This window comes from Sarcophilus harrisii, chromosome 3 (genome assembly GCF_902635505.1).
Source record: "Sarcophilus harrisii chromosome 3, mSarHar1.11, whole genome shotgun sequence".
In the NCBI taxonomy this organism is placed as follows: domain Eukaryota; kingdom Metazoa; phylum Chordata; class Mammalia; order Dasyuromorphia; family Dasyuridae; genus Sarcophilus; species Sarcophilus harrisii.
In genome coordinates, this window is record NC_045428.1 from 586,904,067 (window position 1) to 586,922,758 (window position 18,692).

Below are 18,692 nucleotides of genomic sequence, written 5' to 3' on the forward strand. Positions count from 1 at the left end.
GGCACATGTAGTTGGCACTGGGGGTGGGCAGAGCCCCCTCCCCCCAGTCAGCCACAGCAGAGCAGGCCGGCTCCTTGGGGAGGGACGTGCCCCCATGTGTGGCTCAGTGTGGGGGCAGGGGCCACGGTGCCATCTCCCCCGCAGGCCTGCTGTAGCCTGGGGGGGGGGGGGTCTCACCCCAGCAGGGGGCAGAGGGGCCCTGTCAGCTTGCTGTCGTAGATGGTGAAGCTGGTCTGGGCCTGCGGGAGTGGAGGTGAGCCCAGGGCCAGGCCACAGACCGGCCCCGAGCACCTCGGCTGCCAGAGGAGGCAGCTCCCGGTCACCACGTTCCCAGCCAGGCCCAGGGCAAAGACTGTGCTGCTGGTGGCCCCCAAACCCGGTGGCCGAGGGGCTTCCTGTGTCATTCAGGGCCAGCGGCAGCATGGCCGGGCCAGTCTGGGGTTGGCGGGAGGAGCACTCGCTCAGCGCTTGTCAGGCCCTGGCCTCCTGTCTCCCCTGCCAGCGTGCTCCTCCTCACCGAGGGGCCCCTCATCCCAGAGTCCCTTGGGTCTGAGTGGCCGGCAGAGGCCCAAGAGAAGCGGGGCCGCCTGCTTCTGAGCGGGGAGACCTGTGACGCCCCCCTGCCCCCAGACCCCTACTCTCAGGAGCCCGCACTGAGCACCCGCTGCCGGCCTCGGAGCCACAGGAAACTTCAGCCTCAGAAAAGTGCCTGTGACGCCTCCCTCCGCCCCTCACCCCCAAACCCACAGGAAACTGCCCTTGCCCCTGGAGCCACCCGGACATAACTCCCACGGGCCCGGGGCACCAGGCAGGAACACTTCAGCCGCCCGCCACCGGTCCCAGCGCTTGCCCTTTGTTTGCCCCAACCGAATCCCGGGGCCTCCCTGGTCCCATCAGAGCCTGGGCGCCTCGGGCACGGCTCCTGGGCCGCAGCCTCCTGGGACAGACGGGCGATTGTACCAGTCCTTGCCAGGGCCCCAGTCTGTGAAGAGAAGGCAGAGCCCGGATGTGAGGCAGAAAAGGGGCTCCCGCTGCCCTTTACCTCCCCTTCCCCCTCCCCACCCAGCTGAAGTGAAAGTACTTGCTGACACCCGCCCCCCCACCCAGGGCCTGGGGTCCAGGAGGCCTCAGAGTGGGTGGGGAGGCAGCAGCCCCAGGGCACTCACCGAGGCCTTCGTAGTGCACTGACTTCAGGAACAGGCCCTGGGCAGGGGCCACCAGCAAGGAAGGGCCGCTCTGGGGGTCCCCACTCTCCAGCTTCTCCTTCACCTGGGCCGGGGTCAGGGCCCCCAGCCCCACGGCCACCAGGCAGGCCGTCATCCTCCGCACCTATGGGGGGCATGAGGGCATCAATGCCAGGACTCCCCCCATGGCAGCCTCCCGGCCCCGGGGCAGGAGCCGCACCCCAATAAACAGGCCCAGGCTTGGGGGGAGGCCATGTGGCCCCTGCACAGCCGCCCCCCCCAGCACCACTAGGGGCCACCGAGAGCCTTGGGGCCCTTTCTGGGGTTCCCGGCACAAAGGGGGGAGGAGATCCCTGCCCCCCTCCCCATACCTGCTTGTAGAGGAAGGACTTGCTCTCAAACTCTAGGTCCCAGAACTGCAGCTTCCTGCAAATGCAAACGGGCCCAGGTGGGGTCCCCGGCCCCCCGTCCGCTCGCTGTCACCTAAAGGCAGCTTTGGCCCTCGGACCAAGGGAAATGGGCACTGCCCGGGTCAGGCGGAGACCGGACCGAGGCCTCCCCCCCCCATCTCTCCCTGGGTCCTGCCCCTGCTTCCTGGTCAGTGTCTCCCCCCTCCCCCCCACCCCTTCCCCTCCTTCTCTGGCCACTCCTGGATAAGGCAGAGTCAGGATAAGGGATCCTGAAGTCCTGGGGAAGCGGCCCTGGAAGGGAGGGGGGACAGGGGCGGAGGGGGACCCAGAGGCGGACCCGGAAAGGCACCAGGCCCTCACCTCGTTACAAGGGCTTGTGGACTTCACTTTCCTGGGCATCGCCTGCAAAAGGGGGCGGGGAAGGTGGCAGAGATCCCCGGCACCTGGATTGGGGAAGGGCCTTGAAGGCCGATCCACGCGGGGAGTCAGGAAGGGGTGACCTCAAACCTCACCTCAGGCACGTAGGCCGTGGGACTAGGCAAGTCTCTTCACCTCAGTTTCCTCATCTGCAAAATGGGGGCACCATGTTGTGCTGTGAATGACTTTGCTATTCTCAGCCGCACAGTCCCCCCGACTGCTCGGAAGGAGCTGAAAAATCCCACGGTGCCCAGGGGAGAGGCTGGCCCTGTCCGAGGACAGACCGAAGCACCCCACCTCTGTCTCTATCTCCCCTCTCTGTCTCTTTCTCCCCCGTTTCTGTGTCTCAGACTTTTCTGGAGGTTTTTCTTTCATGAAGGCGGAGGTTTCTTATTTGTGGGCGGGGAGAAGGGAGAGAAGCTAGAACTCAAAAAATCTAAAAACAGAAAATTTTGCTCTGAAGGTAACTAGGGGAAAATATTAAATAATTTTTTAAAACGGGGATTATAATAACTCCTTCCCAGGGCGGCCACGAGGCTCAAATGGGCCGCCTTGGGACGAGCCCAGGGCCTGGCATGCAGTAGGTGCCAAGTAAATGTCAGTGGGGGAAACAGCTCGGTGAGAAGAGCAGGTGGGTGCTGCCAGTTGTGAGCTCCACGTCTGCTCCCACAACCTGCCCCCCCGTTTTGCAGAGGAGGAAGCACAGTCAGGAAGGTGACCCCCACATCCCCCACAGGGCTGAGACTGGAACCGGACTCGGGCCCGGGCCCTGCCCGCTGGCAGGTTCTAGACTCGGGGCACAGCAGAGGCTGGGAACCAGGCCCTGGAGCGCAGCGACTCAGGGGTCGGGGCTGGGCCCTGGTGGAGGTGCAGAGGGGAAGGGGCACCTGGAGCCGAGACCCCACAGGGACCCGAGATCAGAAGCCTTTTTACCGATGCCCAGAGAGGAGACGGGCACTCAGTCTGGGTCCCAGAACCCCCCCAAACAGGACGGCACCGTCAGGAAATCTCCAAAGTATGAGCAGGGGGCTGGCATGATGCCCGGTATACCAGAAGCGCTTAATACAACCTTGATCAGCAGGGGCTTGGGAGGCTTAGCCACTAAATGAAGAGTCTCCAAGACCCAGGTTGGGCAGGGGGCGGGCGGTGCCAGCACTGGCCTGGCCACCTGCTCTGGCTGTCCTCACCCCTCTCCCCCCTCCCAACACCCTCTGGTGCTGCGTCGGAGCCCAAGGGAAGATGGATGAGGGCCTGGCACCCCCCCCCCCTCAGTACAGAGCATCTCTTTTCTGGCTCCCCCTCCCTCCCCACCCCCGCCACATCTGGCACAGACCCGGCTCCCTCTTTCTCCTCAGAGAAAGGCCCTTTCTGCAGCTGCCGGCCTGCACCTGCCCCGGGGCAGGGGGCACCCACCCCCACCCTGCTGGGGAAGCAGATGGCCCCAGACGGGACCCCAGAATGCTGCGGGTCTCAGCTCCTTAACCCCTAACTCCCTCGGTTTACAGAAAAGGAAACTGAGGCTCAGGGAGAGGAGAGGGCTTGGCAAAGGCACTCAGAGCTGGTGCCCTCTTCCGGGCTGGGGCGGAGGTTCAGGACGGCCAGGAGGGGGCTGAGGGGGCCACCTGGCGCCTCGCAGACCCTCGGGGGGGGCAGGTCCTCCCCCCAAGGGCTCCTCTGAGAAGCCATCTCTGTGGCCTCGGGGGCGCCCCATCTGCTTTCTGATGTCCCTCCCTCCCTGGGGGTGGGACCCCGACGCCCGGGGGGGGGGGAGGAGGCGGCAAAGAGAAAGGCGGGCATTATTTGCCCACAGGCTCTGGCACCAGCCCCAGCCTGGGGAGTTGGGGGGGGGGGAGACAGGTGATGGGGCTGCATCCTCAATGAGTGGCTCCCATTTGCAATTCAGCTGGAGGATGGGGCCTCAGAGAGGCTTTCATGGTTGCTAGGCAACCTGGGAGCCCCAGCCCCCCCCCCCAAATCCCTTTTGTGAATAGACAAGCAGCCAATTGAGAAAGGGGGCGGGGGGGGGGGGGGGATAGGCCGGAGGAACAACCCAGCGGTCTCTGCGGCCTGGGCTCTCCTGCCGGCCTGCCAGGGTCAGCGAGGGCTCCACCCTCCAGCGCGGGAGCCAGGAGCCGGACTCCTGGGACCCTCAGACCTGCTCTCAGGGTCACCGCATCCATCCCTCTGCCCCCAGATTAGCCCCCGCCCTGGCTCCATCAGCTTGGAAGCTAAATTTAGCCCGGCTTCCACCCCCAAGTCACACAGCATGAAATGGAATTTGCTGGAGCTGGGTACCCGGGCGGGGGGGGGCACAGCTGGGAACCAGGGCCTCAACCTCCCCCCTCCGCCCCTTCACAACAGGAGGCCCGGATCGGGCACCGAGGCCAGTGGGTAAGGGGAGTGAGGGCAGGAAACAGCAAGGGCCGAGGCCTGGGATCAGTGTCCGGACCAGGGACGGGGCCGTGTCCCCCACCCCCCCAAGGGATCCCAGATTGGGCCCCTCTGCCCCTTCACAACAGGAGGCCCGGATCGGATGCCGAGGCCCAGTGGGCATGGAGGGTGAGGGCAGGAAATGGCAAGGGCCGAGGCCTGGGATCAGTGTCCCGACCAGGGACCGGGCCCTGCATGCCCTCCCTCCCCCCAGAGGGGTCCCAGATTGGGCCCCTCCGCCCTCTGCTGCTCCCAGTCCCAAGCTTGTGTCCTGGCCACCAGCGGCCTTGGCCCTTGGGGAGGGGGTCGCTGGCAGTACCCTCCCCCACAGCGAGCGCCGGAGGGCAGGACGGGGTTTCAGAGGAAGCTGGCGCTCACCGTGGCCTCCCTGAGGCTCCTCCTCAGGATGCTGCTGCTGCCTCGGGCCGCCCCCAGCCCCAGCTCTGCCGCCCCCCTGGGCATCTCGGTCCCCAGCCACCCTTGGCCGGCCCCAGGATGTAAGACACCAGAAGGCCTGGAGCCAGGCCCAGCTCTGCCCCTCTGCCCGGAACCAAGGGCCGAGGGATGGGGGCCTGGAGAAGGTGCCAAGCGTTCCTTCCTATCCGGCCCAGAGGGGCAGGGGCAGCTCTCAGACTCCCAGGCCTCCCAGGGCAGGGACCCCATCAGGTCCTGGAGACGGCGACCTCTCCAGGGATGTCCGAGAGCCCTCCCCAGCCTGGGGACCCGATGTCTGGGAGATGACCCGATGGCTGGACTAGGGCCCAGCCCAGTCCCTGTTCCAGGATCCAGCCTCCCAGGGTCCGAGGGCAACCTGGCCCAGCCCCCTCCTCACCTCTTCTCCTGGGGATGGGTAAAAGGGCTGGCGGATGCAGGAGCCACCGAGGCCCGGAGCAGGGTCCTGACAGGGTTCTTCCAGTCATTGTCACTCACTGACCTAAAGGCCCGGAAGTCGTGGGTGCCTTGGAGATGGCGGGCGGCCTCCTGCATGGCCGCCACGTCCAGGTGACTGTAGGCAGAGGAGGGTGAGAGGTCATGAGGGCATCCTCCCTAGTCCCGGCCTCCAGCCCACCCCTAGCCCAGGGACTGGCCTTCCCAGGGGCAGCAATGCAGAAGGCTGGAGAACGTCCTCCCCCAGCCCCTTCCCCTGGGTGCACGCTAAGGCTGGGGGCACTTACTCAGTCCTCACTGCCCAGCACAGGTTCCGGTCAAACACGGAGAGCGCGTCCAAGGAGCGGCCGGTTACCACCCGGTACAGGTAGGTCCTCGATGTGGCGTCAAAGCGAGCATGGAAGTCATCGGGGGCCCGAAAAGCTCGGATCACCCTGGGAGGGAAGGACCAGCATCAGACTCCAGGAAGAATTCCCACAGTCCAAGGCTAGTGAAAAGAAACGGCGTGAGCATACAGGGGTCCCGTGCCCGTCCCCACCTCCCCAAGTTAGGACAGAGGCAGGAGAGGAACAAAAGGACCTGGGCTCGCGAGATCACCCTGGTGACGGATTCAGTGACTGGGGAGTAGGGACACCTGGGTCCCATAGATTATGAGCTGTGGTCCTTTACTCCTCAGAACCAAATTTAAAAGACCCTGAGTTTGGGGTATTCTACACCAATCAATGGATCACCAAGAATCGATTAAGTGACTACTATGTGTCAGCACAGTGCTGGAAAATGGGGAAACAAAGGTAAAGAAAGAAGGCTCCCTCCCGTCAAGGAACCTACATTCTAATGGGGAACAAGGATATGTGTAAGTAAAGTAAATATAGGACAGAAAAACCCAGAATTGGTGCCAGGTAATTCAGAATGGGCCCTAGGAGCTGAGAGGGTCAGGAACCAAACCAGGGATGCTAAGGGACAGCAAGAGCTGGGGAGCAAGTGCTTTAGAGGGGCCTGGGAAGGGAGATGGAGAGTCCCGTTTGAGGATGGAAAGGGAGACCAGAAAACCAGTCTCAGTCGGAAAATCCCGGGTTTAAGTCTCACTTCTGGCACTTCCACCTTTGATTCTGTCAACTAATCTCTTAGTAATTCTAGACCAACCAAATGGTGTCAAAGTCAAATAGAAATAAGGCATGTAATCAGTACAAGAGGAGCCTGTTGGTCTATGAACTGATTTAGTTTATTTAAAGTGTGTGATTATCTTTGTTTTAATTGATTGTTGTTTGTTAAATGCTTCCAAATTAAACATGTTTTGGGCTGCCCTTGTGGGCCCCAGCCTTTGGGTTGGACATTTTCTGTTCTAGGATTCTAGGTCACCGAGGTGTTGACCTGCACTGGTAGATGGAGCATCCTCCCCTGGAGGTTCCCTCCCTGAATGGATCACGGACTGAGTCACTCTGGAAAAGGGAGGCTGGAGCCATGTTCGATTTAAATATATTTTATAAAATACTGCCCAATGAATTTGGATTCTCCTTGTGAGCTACCTCTGGCCTTTGGCCTGGACACTGTCTGTTCTAGATCACAGAGAAGGTGCTGATTTTCACTGGCGGAGAAGTATCCTCCTCTGGACGTTCCCTACACAAATGGTGTCACAGACCGAATCACCGTCTAGAGCTGGGCCTTTAACAGGAGTTTCTGCCTGATTTTGGGAAGAGGGAGAGCCCCTCTTAATTTACTGAGTAGGGAGTGACGCATTTGCTCGGTTCATGCTTTAGGGAGATCCCACTGGCAGCTGCATCGAGGGAAGATTCTTGACTGATCGGAGGCTGATGGGAGTGAGGAGACTGAGGGCAGGGAGACCTCCCAGTCATCCCTGCGGTGGTCCAGGGGAGGCAGGGGCAGGGGAGGTCTGAGATGTTACAGAGGTAAAACACTGACAACAGACTTGAAACAGTCCCCTGCCACCCGAGGGGGGAGGACTGAGGAAGAATGGGGAGTCAACAATGGCCCCAATTTGGAAGCTGGAGGGATGGCAGTGCCCTCCCAGTCACAGGGAAGTTTGGGAGTAACGGGCTTTGGAATAAGGACACGTTCAGTGCTGGAGATGAGAAGCCTACAGGACTTCCAGCTGAAGAGGACGGGAGCTCAGAGGAAAGGCTGACTTTGTAGCTCTGGGAAGCAGCACAGAAGTGAAAGCTGATGAAGTCAAAGTAAAGAGAGAAGGGAAGAGGCCCATCCATGACCCTAGGGATCCGCTAGGGCCCAGGATCTCCTGCTTCCGGTCCCCGATGCCACAGACTTGGCAAGGGCAAATCCTGGGCTAGGAAGAAGCTACTTCCTGCCTGACCCAGAGCCAGAGGTTCTAGACTGGAATTGGGACCCAAGCAGAGGCCGTCCGGTCCATCTGCCTCTCGGCACATCCTTGCTTCCCTGGGTGGGCCCCCTCAATCTCCTGCTCTGGGCAAGTCCCGGGAGGGGCTGTCCGCTTAGCCTGGTGCTGAACCTTGCTTATGTGAGAGGTCCTTTCTAACTCAGAGCCACTGAGGGACACAGGGATATCCCTAATCTTCGGGGCTGCTGTCCAAGATGGCCAGCTCCCCAGTGCTCAGCTAAACTGGAGGATTTGATCATGAAGACAACTCTTGGCTCCCTCCACAACTGGGAACAGGCCTGGGTCTTGAAGAACATAAGTCAACCAATTGAGGAGGATCTGCCTTTGTGTGTGGGGAGGGGTGATGGAGGGAGACGGGCTGGGTCTAAAGGGTCTGGAACGGGGAGGGGGGGGACTGTACCTGATGTCAGGGTGCTCCAGGTGGCTATTGAGGGCAAACGTGAGGATATCAGGTGAGAAAGGGGGTCGGCCACTTAGGCGCTGAACATCTAGATGGGCAGAGTTCCCCAGGGCGTGGACGCCAGTGTCCGTTCGGCTGGAGATGGTGAACTTGACGGGTGTGAGGGACTTTAGCCGCTCTGCGGCTTTCTGAGGGGGGATGGATGCGGAGGGGGATGAGACGGACCCCTCACAGACCCCCTTCCCTTTGCCCTCAGTTGAAGGCACTTGCTGAAAAGAAATGGCCCAAGCACCCACGGGTCCCATGCCCATATCCACCTCCCCAAGCTAGGCCACAGGCAGGAGAGGAACAAAAGGACTTGGACTCGTGAGATCACCCTGGTGACAGATTCAGTGCCCAAGGAGGCGGCACAGACAGAGCCTCTGAATCTGGAATCCCCAGAAGTTCTGGGTTGTGATCCTGGCTCTGCCTCAAACAAGCCAGTTCTGTGACTTTGGAGACCCTTCCCCAATCTGGGCCCCAGTGAAATGAAAAGGCTGGGTCCATGATCACTAAGGTCCCTTCCAGGTTGAATCTGAGTTCCATGATCCAGTGGATTTGTAGGCTAGAAAATCCGTGATGGGACTGGGGGAGAGGTAATGCTTCCCTAGGATCCATCTGTTCATGGTGCCCGCCCCAGATTTAGATGCCGTGGTACAATCTGTGGTCCCCTTCCCCTTCCCCCATCCTCCACCATTCAGTGACCTGCTTCCAGTAGCATGAGTTCATTCTGTCCATTCCCCTGCCTCCAGGTAGAGCAATTGCATCCCCACCCCCCACATAAACAGACTTTAACCCAGGGCAGGGGTGGGAAGCTGACAGCGAGGGTGGCATTTCTGCTTCCATTCTGGCCAAGCCAGACTACTGGCTGCTTCCTCTCCAGCCTCCATCCCCTCTGTACAGAATGCTGCCGTTACCTGGAACGCCCCACCTCGCTCCCAGCCACCTGAGAGAGCCCCCGTGGCTGCACTCACACACTGCCCCCAAGCAGATGCCTCTGTGGGTCCCTTCCCCTCACGTGCTAGCACCTGGATCCCGCACACTCACCTCGAGGAGATTCTGGACTCCGACCCCCTGTTTCGGCCGTTTGATAGCCATGACCCCACTGCAGGGAGAGGGGAGAAGGAGAATGAGAAGGAGGAAATGGGAGGGGGGAGAATCCCATAGGCCTTCCATCCAGTTTAACTGCCTCAGGTTAGAGGTAAGGAAATGGGCCCCGTGGTCCCATCAGGCCCCAGGAAGAGGGGCCGCTCTCCCTGTCCTCATGCCCCCAGGACCTGCCACACAGAGGGCCTGCTGACAGGGCTGTTACAATCAAACCTGGGGCCCATCTCCTTATGACAGATGATTCCTCCCCAAATCATTCCTTTTCCTCTTGTATTTTGCCGTGGGAGCCTCCAAGATCCTGCTGGCGCTCATCTCTGGCCTCCCGGCCTTGGGATTTTTCTCTGGAACCCTCAGCCCAAACACCGGAAAGAAAGATGCAGCGTGTTAAGTGCCCTTCTGAAGCGGCTCCTTTTCCACTGCTGTGGCGGGCTGGGCCCATGATGGGGACCCTCCTCTAGCCCTGCCCCCGATGTGTGAACAGAGCATACAGACTTTATCCCTCCCTGCTGCATTCCCTATCTATTTTGGCAAGTTATTGCTCTTGTGATCTGGGCCTCAGTTTCCCCATCTGTAAAATGAGATTGAATGAGTGACCTTTGAGGATCTCTCAAGCTTGGGAGCTACGAATTCTCTATACAGTGATCCTCAAAGTTGTCTTTTAAAAAAATGATTGAATACACTTTCCTTCCCCAAAAGAACTTTGGTTTACATGGGTTTGAGCTACCATATTGACCATATCAGAAATTAAACCATTTTTGGATTATTAAAAAAGTAGCTTTTAGTTCTAGGAGGTTCTGAAAGGATTTCAAGAACCAGGGGGTCTCCCACGCATACCTCATCGCAACCCATGTGGCCTCCACATTAAACTCTCCGTTCACCCCAGCGATGGCCCTCAGCTTGCATGTGACCAAAGGAAGCTCTCTCTTCTCCCCAATTCTCCGCTTCCAATCACCTCCAGTTCACCACTGCCCATGCCTTGGGCCCCATCTCAGAGGATAAGGGAGCCCTTCCCTTCGCCCTCTCCTCATGCTGAATCCTAATGCCTCTTGGCTCCTCCCATAGCCTGTCCCTTCTTTCTTCCATTCTCTTGACCTAATTTCCAGCCTCTTTTTAGCCCCATCGCCATAAACATAACCAGATCATGGCCAAGTCTAAAAAAAAATTTGCTTCGACATCCCCTCAAGCAAGTGTCCTAAATCTCCCCTTTCAGAGGAAAACAAAACTCCTGGCACATTTTCACCCCCATTTTCTCACTTCCTACTCATTTTTCAACCCCTGGAAATCCAGCTGCTGTTCCCCCTCCTGCTGAAACTGCTTCCCCAAGGACTATTTTATTGACTTTTCTTAGGTCTGGCTCCTCTTCAGTGTTCGGACGCTGGTCACCACCCCTTTCTCCTTGGTTTTGGTGACCTTGACCACTGGCCAGAGTCCTCTACCTCAACCTCCCTGTGGAAGCTCTGAGTCTCCTGCGTCTCCCTGGGATCATCCTTCATGTCTAGGACTCTGGGCATGCAGCCGTTTAGTTCCGGGGTCTGCTCTGGCCCCTTCTTCTCTCTGACCTTATCAGCTCTCATGGGTTTAGTCATCATCTCCATGCAGATGTGTGTGTGTGTGTGTGTGTGTGTGAGAGAGAGAGACTTTTTGTGATCCACTTGGGGTTTTCTTGGCAGAGATACTGGAAGAGTTTACCATTCCCTTCTCTGGCTCATTTTACAGATGAGGAAACTGAGGCAGATGGGGTGAAGGGATTTCTCCAGGGTCATGCAGATAGGAAGTGTCTGAAGATGGGTTTGAACTCGGATCTTCCCGACTCTGTCCACTGTGCTCCAAAGGCCGTTGGAACAGCCATACAGAAACATTGGGCAAGTTGGCGATTGGAGATGCAGGACCACTCTTTAGAAGAGAGGCTAAGGCTGGATATATAGGAGTAGCTCGGTGTGCTGTGGATCCAGGCTTGGGCTGGAAGTCAGGAGGATCCAAATTCAAATCCAACCTCAGACACGTCCTAGCTGGATGCCACAGGTAAGTCATTTCACTCTGCTTGCCTCAGTTTTCCTCTCTGTAAAAGGAGCTGGGGAGAGGAAATGGCAAAACCACTCCAATATCTCTGCCAAGAAAATCCCAAATGGGATCATGAAGAGTTGTACATACACTGAAAACAAGCAAACAACAACAACAAACAAGATCCTACATGCGGGACACTGTGCCAAGCTCCAAGGACACTTAATAAGAAGGGAGTCACCAAGAACCGAGGGGTTCTGGGACCCCCGAGTCACTCTGAACTCCACACTTCCCATCATCTCCCTCATCCAATTTGTGGCTAGATCTCATGGGCTCTAGTGCTCACTGTCTTTCCCACACTTCCTCTTTACCCAGGGCTCAGGACTGCTTAACTGTGCCATTGCAAGTTGCCTCAATTCTCTCCCCTTTCAACCCACTGCTGTCCAATTGGTCTGAGTCTCTCCTTGTCCTGCTCAAGAAACTCCTGTGGCTCCCTCCTGCCTCTCGGATAAAAGGCTGCCTTCTCTGTTGGACTCTCAAAGCCTTTCAGAATCTGGTTCCGACTGATCTTTCCAGCCAGACTGAACAATCCAGCCAACTGCTTTCTGGCTGTTCGTCGTACACAATACATCTTCCCTCTGATGCTACTAACTTTCCCCGCATGTTTGGAATGCTCTCCCTCTTCATCTTTCTCTTGGAATCCCTAGTTCCCTTCCAAAACTCAGCCTGAGACCAACTACCTTCTATACTATATTATACTTCTATACTATACCTTTTATACGATACTAAATTCTATACCATACTATATTAGGTTCTATACTATACCTGTTATATAATACTAAATTCTATGCTATACCTTTTAAAAGATACTAAATTCTATGCTACACTATACTAGTATATATACTAGGTTCTCTTTTATACTATACTTTACCTTTTATACTATACTATACTAGGTTCTATGCTATATTTTTTCTACTACACTATACTAGGTTCTATACTATACTGTTCTTCCTTATTGTTTCACTGCCAAATTACTTTGTGTCCATTTAATATTTATCTGAATACATCTGCCAGGAGGCAGCTGGGTGGCTCAGTGTATGGAGTACCAGACCTGGAGTCAGGAAGAGCCGAGTTCAAATCCAACCTCAGATACCTACTACCTGTGTGATCCTGGACGAGTCCCTGTTTGTCTTAATCTACTGGAGAAGGAAATGGCAAACCTCTCCAGTATCTTTGCCAAGAAAATGCCCTGGACACTATTGGGGCGCTATGTCCACAAGGTCACAGAGGTAGAATCGGTCAGTAAGTATTTAGTAAACACCTGCTGTATACCGGAGGAGGAAACGAAAACCTCTCCAGTACCTTGGCCAAGAAAACCCCTCTTACAATAATGGAGTGCCATATGCTTACAACAAAATACACATGTGACTTTTCTCCAGTCACATTTTTTAAATGTATTTTTCACTTTTGGAGGCAAAAGGTTAAATGACTTGCCTGGGGTCAGAGGAAGGTTCTTGAGGGGTTCTGTACCCCAGTCCATGGTTTGACTGGGAATGCTCTCCACCTTCAGAGAGAGAACCCATGAACTCTGGGAGCAGAATGAAGTAGATTTTTACACTTTATTTTTCTGGTGTTTTTTCTTCGATGTGGCTACTCCGAAAAATGTTTTGCCTAACCCAGAAATGCTTGGCATGACTTCGATATCATATTGTCTGCCTTCTCAGGAGTGGAGGAAGGGCAGGAGGAAAGCAAAAATCTGGAACTCAACGCTTTGAAAAATGGATGTTAATTTCTTTTTAATTGAGAAATAGTTAATGAACTAAATATATTTTTAGAAAACCGTGAGCTCCTTGAGGGCAGGGACTGTTTTGCTTCTTTTTTTGGCACATAGTAGGCACTTGGTAAATATTTATTGCCTGCTGAATTAAGTTCTTGAAATCCCAGCTTAAATACTAACTCCTCCCAGAAGGCTCTGGTGATTCCCCTCCGATATCCATTCCATTTCCTTCCTGAAATTACTTTGGGGTGCTCCTGCATGGTTTTACAGGGGAAGAGGCCTGGCCTGGGAGTTATCAGAGGACAAGAATTCAAATCCTCCCCTGGCCGCTCATTAAAAACCCAGGCCTCATCCCCCTGGGCCTCAGTTTCTTATCTGTAAAGCGAGGGGTTAGATCAGATGACCCCAGAGGGCTCCACCCCGCTATGGTGATTTCTTTATTTCCCTGGTTCTCATCTCCCCCTCCCCAAATTACTGCCACAAATAGCGTTTATTTTTATTTTTTTAAATCTCTGACTCCCCCTGGTCTTACCAGGCCCTGATTTATGTTTAAATTGAACGGAATCCTCGGCGGGGCTGGGTCAGGGCCCCCAGGGGTCCCTCTAAGCCGCCTCCTCTCCCCACCCCGCCCCTAACAGCAGTGGGGCCCGAGCTCCCCACCGGGCAGGATTGTTTAGAAACCCGGTTTCCTGAAACATCTCCGAGTCTGGGCGCCTTCTTTAAATGGCATCCTACACTTAGCTCGGGTGCCAGGCTCCCGGCCCGCCCTCCCCACCCCGGCCGACCCTGCTTCGTCTGGGGCCACATCCTTCCGCCGCTCCCGGAGAGGAAGCGGGGGGCGGGGTGAGGCTGGGTCCCCATCCTCCGCGCCCACAGCTCCCGGGCCGGACACCGCGCCGCACGGGGAAGGCGCTTAATAAGTGCTGCCTTGACTCGGGCTTGGCCGAGTTGTGAAACCCCAGGTTATGCAACAGCTCCACGGTGCTTAGAGAGCTCGGCCACCTTACTAGGCGCCCCCGCAGGAAGCGGGTCCCCGGAGGGGAAGGGGCTTGTCCGCGGCCTCCCCTGGGCGCTGGCGGGGGGGGGAGGGGCGCGAGTGGGGGGGGGGTGGACGGGTGGCCAGAGCACCCCACTCCCCCACGCCGGAGCTGCCGTCCAGCTTCTTCCCTCGGGATCACGCCCATCCTTCCTGCTGCGGCCCCCGGCGTCCCACGTGGGCGCAGGGCAATCTAGGGACACGGGTGGGGAGGGGCCCCCACGGAAAGGAGGCGGGAGCCGATCCCCAGCCCCACCGGGGTTCCGGGCACCCAGGCTCCGCCCCTACCTACCTAAAGCCCGTGCCCACGTACTGGAAGAACACGAGGTAGCGCGCGCGGGGCGAGTCCATGGCCGCGTGGGAGGGGGCGGGCCGGCCCGCCGCGCGTGCCCGCCCCCGGCCCGCCGGACCCCGCCCTCCCGCAGCGCGCGCGCCGGCCGGGCTCGGACTCCAAGGCCACCGCGCGCCATTGGACGGAGAAGGGGGCCGGAGGGAGGGGGTGAAGGGGAAGCGCGAGTGGGGCGGGGCCTCCACTTAGGGAGCGGGGAGCAAGTGATGGCCGCGTCCGGGACGCACAGAGGGCGGGTCGCCAGGGGCCAGTCTCCCCCAGGAGCGCGCCCTCCTTGCCCTGGACCCAGAGACTGTGTCAGGACCCAGGGACGGCGGGGCTGGGCCTTGGGCTGCCCAGGAGGTCTCCTCCGGCCTCCGCTCCCCAGGTCGCTGGAGCCGCGGCCCCTCGGGGTCCCGATGCTTTGGGGTCCGAGCCCAGCGCGCCCGGAGTCTGGCGTTGGAGGCTTGTTTTTGAGGGGTCCTGTGTGACCCCCCAGTTTTGTTGCTGTGTCTGTCATGTCTCTGCTTCTCTACATTCCTGTCTCTCTCGTCTTCGTCTCTGTCACTGTCTCTCACCACACACACACTCCGGTAACAGGGCACCTCTGTGCAGAGAGACCCAAAAAGCGAACGATCCGGAAGTCCGCTCGCTGGCCTGGCTTCGGTCCGCGGGCAGGAGAACGCCGACTGGATCGTTTCCCCACTGCCCCTCCCCCCTCCATTCACTGCTCCTGCCCAACTCGGCTCCGCGCTCCCCAACACACCCAGAACTCGCGGACCCCGGGAATCCCAGGGAGCCCGCGCCGGAGAGGGAGCCCGAGGCGGGCCAGGCTCGGACCTGAGCGCGCATCCCTCGGACGGGATCTTCCCCCCTCCCCCGCAGCGGTCGCTCGGCCAACCGATCTCCGCTGGAAGCCCTCCAGCGATGGAGAATGCCTTCCCTGGCCGGCAGGGCAGCCCATTCACTCTGCGAGAGCTGGAATTGTAGGACATTTTTTCCTCACACGAACCTCAATTTCTCCCTAACCTTTCACCCATTACTTCTGGGTTCTGCCTTCTGGGGCCAAGGAGGGCAATCTCCCAAATAATAGCCCTTCAAGTATTTGCAGCCAGCCAGCAAGTGGTGGTCCTCCCCCACCCCTCTCTCCTTTCATCTCTCCCTCCTCTCTTCTCTTCCTGCTCCCCTCGCCTTCCCTCCTCTTTTCTTCTCTCCTCTCTTCCCCCTCTACTCCCTTCCATCACTCTTCTTTCTCCTCCCCTCTTCTCTCCTCTCTCCCTTCTTCTTCCTCCCCTCCCCTTCTCTCCTTTTTCTCTCTCTGTTCTCCCCTCCTCTCCTCCCTTCTTCATCAGAGGTGCAAAACCAAGTATTTTTCTGGAGCCAAAGGGGAAGTTCCAGAAGGGGCCTGTGGGATTTCTTGGAGAGGGGAGGAACTCTGAAAGGCTTTGCTGTTCATATAGCCTCAGGGAATCAGAGGGACATCCCTCGGGGCAACGATCTCTGGTCCCTGCAGCTAACTGATGTCTTTGAAGTGCACAGAGTGCTGATCTTAGAGCCAGGAAGTTCCTCTTCTTTCACAGACTAGGGGGCTGTATGACCCTAGGCAGATCACATTTCCCTGCCTCAGCTATCCCATCCATAAAATGGGGATAATTATAGCATCTCCCTTCCAAGACTGTTGTGAAGATCAAAGTAGACAATATCTGTAATAAACTATGTAGATACTATTATTATCATCATCCCTTTATGAGGGCAGCAAAACCTCCTCCCCGCCTCCAGAGCTCCTCAGGTGGTGAGTAATGAATATTTGCTGACCAGGCAATAAAAGTTTACATTTTTTTCTAGTGGTTATGCTCTCAAAGCCCTGGACATTCAGCAGAGCCTTACTACACCCCTGTGAACTAGGTGCTGTGATCACCCCCATTTTTCTGTTGGAAAAATTGAGACTTGGAGGAACAAAGTGGTTTGTTCGGAGTTGTACAACTAGGACAACTGTCAGAGCTGGCAGCTGAGCCCGGGTCTGAACCCGATTCCGAGTCCAGTGTTCTGTGCCCTGCACCATGCTGCCTTTATAACCAGCCTCAGCCTGAATCCCCCTCTTCCCCCCTCCCCAATCCTATTTAATTCCACATTCATCGGACAAGCTGTGTGGAGGCATTGTACTCAGAAGCCAGCCACTCTCTTCCGTGTCTATTTATTCCCGGGCTCTGCACAGTGCTTGGCAGACAGTAAGAGTCTAATAAATGCTTTTCCATTCATTCATTCATAGCTGGGACACCAGCATGGAGCCCTGCCCATATTAAATGTTATAGGCATTCATTGGATGGAAGAGAATGAGAAGATCCCTCATTTAGAGCTGGAAGCTTCCTTAGAGATCTGAGAGCCAATTCTCTCCTTTATGGATGAGGAGGCTGACAGGAGGGTAAGTGGTTTGCCTCTGGGCCCACCGGTGGGGTCTGAAATGAGATCCCAACACCCCTCTGAACTCCAGTGTCCCAGGCCCTGGCCCCCGTGGCTCCCTGCCCGCCAGTGGCTCCCTGCCTCTCGAGGGCTAACTGCTTTCTAGGGCAACCTACTAAGACGGGGGTCCTCTGAACAGCTAGGTGGCGCCATAGCGCATAGCGTGCTGGGCTTGGAATCAGGAAGATATCTTCGTGAGTTCAAATCCCACCTCACACTTTCTGGCTGTGATCTTGAGCAGTCATATAACCCGAGTTGCCCTCCCGCCCCCCACTCTCTCACACACGAAGCATAGAGGGACCTAGAGAGGCAGAGCTTGAGAAATTTGAGGAGGAGCTTTCTTTGAAAAAAGTCCTAGAAGAGCACCGAGGTTCTAGAGCTAGTGCTCCTGGGAAATGGGCCATGAACTGGCTCTGAAGGAAGAGAGGGATATTGAGGCAGAGATGGGGACGGAGTTCATTCCAGACACGGGCTCGCTTGAATTCTGGGAGAGAGGAACAGGGAGAGGAGGAACAAGGAGCTGGTTGGAGGGCATGATGAGAAAAGGAGGGATGGGAAATGGGGGCGAAGTAGGTTCCAAGCAAATCCTGAGTGGCTTCAGTGCCGAGGCCGAGAGCTTGTATTTATCCTTAGGAAGAATCGTGAGCAGAGGAATTACGGGATTAAAGACCAGGAGCAGGAAGATGCTCTGAAGCCATCAAGTCAAAGTCCCACCCAGTGCCCCGGATCTGATAGGCGTTGATACATGCTCGTTGACTGACTAGATGACCTTCCGTTCTGGTTCTAGGGATCCCTCCCACTGGCACAGGGGATGACTGTGGAGGCTGGAGCCCAATTAGTCACGGACTTGCTAACCTCGCAGGAGCCGCGGCCCCACCCGGAGGTCACCCGGTCTGTCTGGGTTCCAGGTTTTGGAGATTTTGGGGCCATTTCGCAGCGGGGACGGCCGGGGGACCGGAAAGCTCACTGGGAGGAATGCTCGGGGAGCCCTTTCGTTAAAAAAGGGGAGGCCGGGTGCATCGAAGGGGGAGACAGGCGGGGCCGGGCCCCTGGTTAGTATTACTGACTGGGGACCTTAGGCAGCTTGCCCACCCCTGAGGACCTCAGGGCCTCTCTCCAAAAAGGGGGTTCGCCAGAGGACCCTACGGGTCCTCCCAGTTAAATGGAAGCCCCTGGGATCTCGGGGGTGCCGCCTCCGAGAGGGGGAGGAGTCAGAGGCGCCGGACAAAGGCCAGGCAGATGTAAATGACACGCCGGTGCCCGGGGAGGGGCTTACGGGGAAGGGGGCGCGGCGGCGGCGGCGGCGGCGGCGGCAGGATTTTTGGCGAGCTCCCGGGGACAGGCCCGGCGGGGGCGGGCGGGGGGCCGGGCGGGCCGGAGGGGCCGAGCGGCCTTCCAGCCCGGGCGGGCGGGCTGGCTGGAGAGCGAGCGGAGCCGACGGGAGCGGGCGGAGCGGAGCGCAGCCCGGCCGGGGCGAGCTGGGGTGGCCATGGCACGGGCGCTTCCCCTGTGAGAGCCCGGGCCGCGGGCGGAGCCGCAGAAATGACGGTGGAGTTCGAGGAGTGCATCAAGGACTCGCCCCGATTCAGGTGAGAAGCCTCGGGACCTGGACCCCGGGTCGGGAGCCCCCGGGACCCTGGGACCTGAGGTCCTGAGGGAGGAAAGGCAGGGACGGGAGCCCTCCCCGGAGGAGGGGGGGGGGCAAGGGGGACCGAGACACACCCAGGCGGAGAGGCAGGGGAGACACCCGCCCCGAGACGGACACAGGTCCGGAGACAGAGGGAGACAGGACCCCGGACCCAGAGACCGAGAGCGGCACCCCCCGGAGAGAGACAGAGGCG

General features: G+C 57.9%; 1 protein-coding gene across 2 annotated transcripts; it reads right to left on the reverse strand.

The window, feature by feature from the left end:
* Positions 1-42: 42 nt before the first annotated feature.
* On the reverse strand, positions 43-14,563 carry PUSL1 (pseudouridine synthase like 1). 2 transcript variants are annotated; one of them, XM_031963063.1, is made up of 8 exons: positions 14,356-14,467; positions 9,190-9,247; positions 8,104-8,291; positions 5,617-5,763; positions 5,274-5,447; positions 1,556-1,610; positions 1,167-1,329; positions 43-982 (listed from the first exon to the last, which is right to left on the reverse strand). In XM_031963063.1, the coding sequence occupies exons 1-8, from the start codon at positions 14,412-14,414 to the stop codon at positions 894-896; spliced, it is 933 nt and encodes a 310-aa protein (XP_031818923.1). In that variant the 5' UTR covers positions 14,415-14,467; the 3' UTR covers positions 43-893. The 2 variants fall into 2 exon arrangements, with proteins under 2 accessions (XP_031818923.1, XP_031818924.1); XM_031963064.1 differs by lacking the exon at positions 8,104-8,291 and having other exon boundaries at positions 14,356-14,563.
* Positions 14,564-18,692: the final 4,129 nt, after the last annotated feature.

What these genes read in the sequence shown, in the direction of transcription:
- PUSL1 (XM_031963063.1), bottom strand. Translation starts at nt 14,414, where the DNA reads ATGGACTCGCCCCGCGCGCGCTACCTCGTGTTCTTCCAGTACGTGGGC. An exon ending in CTGGAGCACCCTGACATCAG is followed by an intron (nt 5,764 to 8,103) that starts GTACAGTCCCCC and finishes CTTCCCTCCCAG; the next exon opens with GGTGATCCGAGCTTTTCGGG. An exon ending in AGTCCTTCCTCTACAAGCAG is followed by an intron (nt 1,330 to 1,555) that starts GTATGGGGAGGG and finishes TGCCCCCCATAG; the next exon opens with GTGCGGAGGATGACGGCCTG.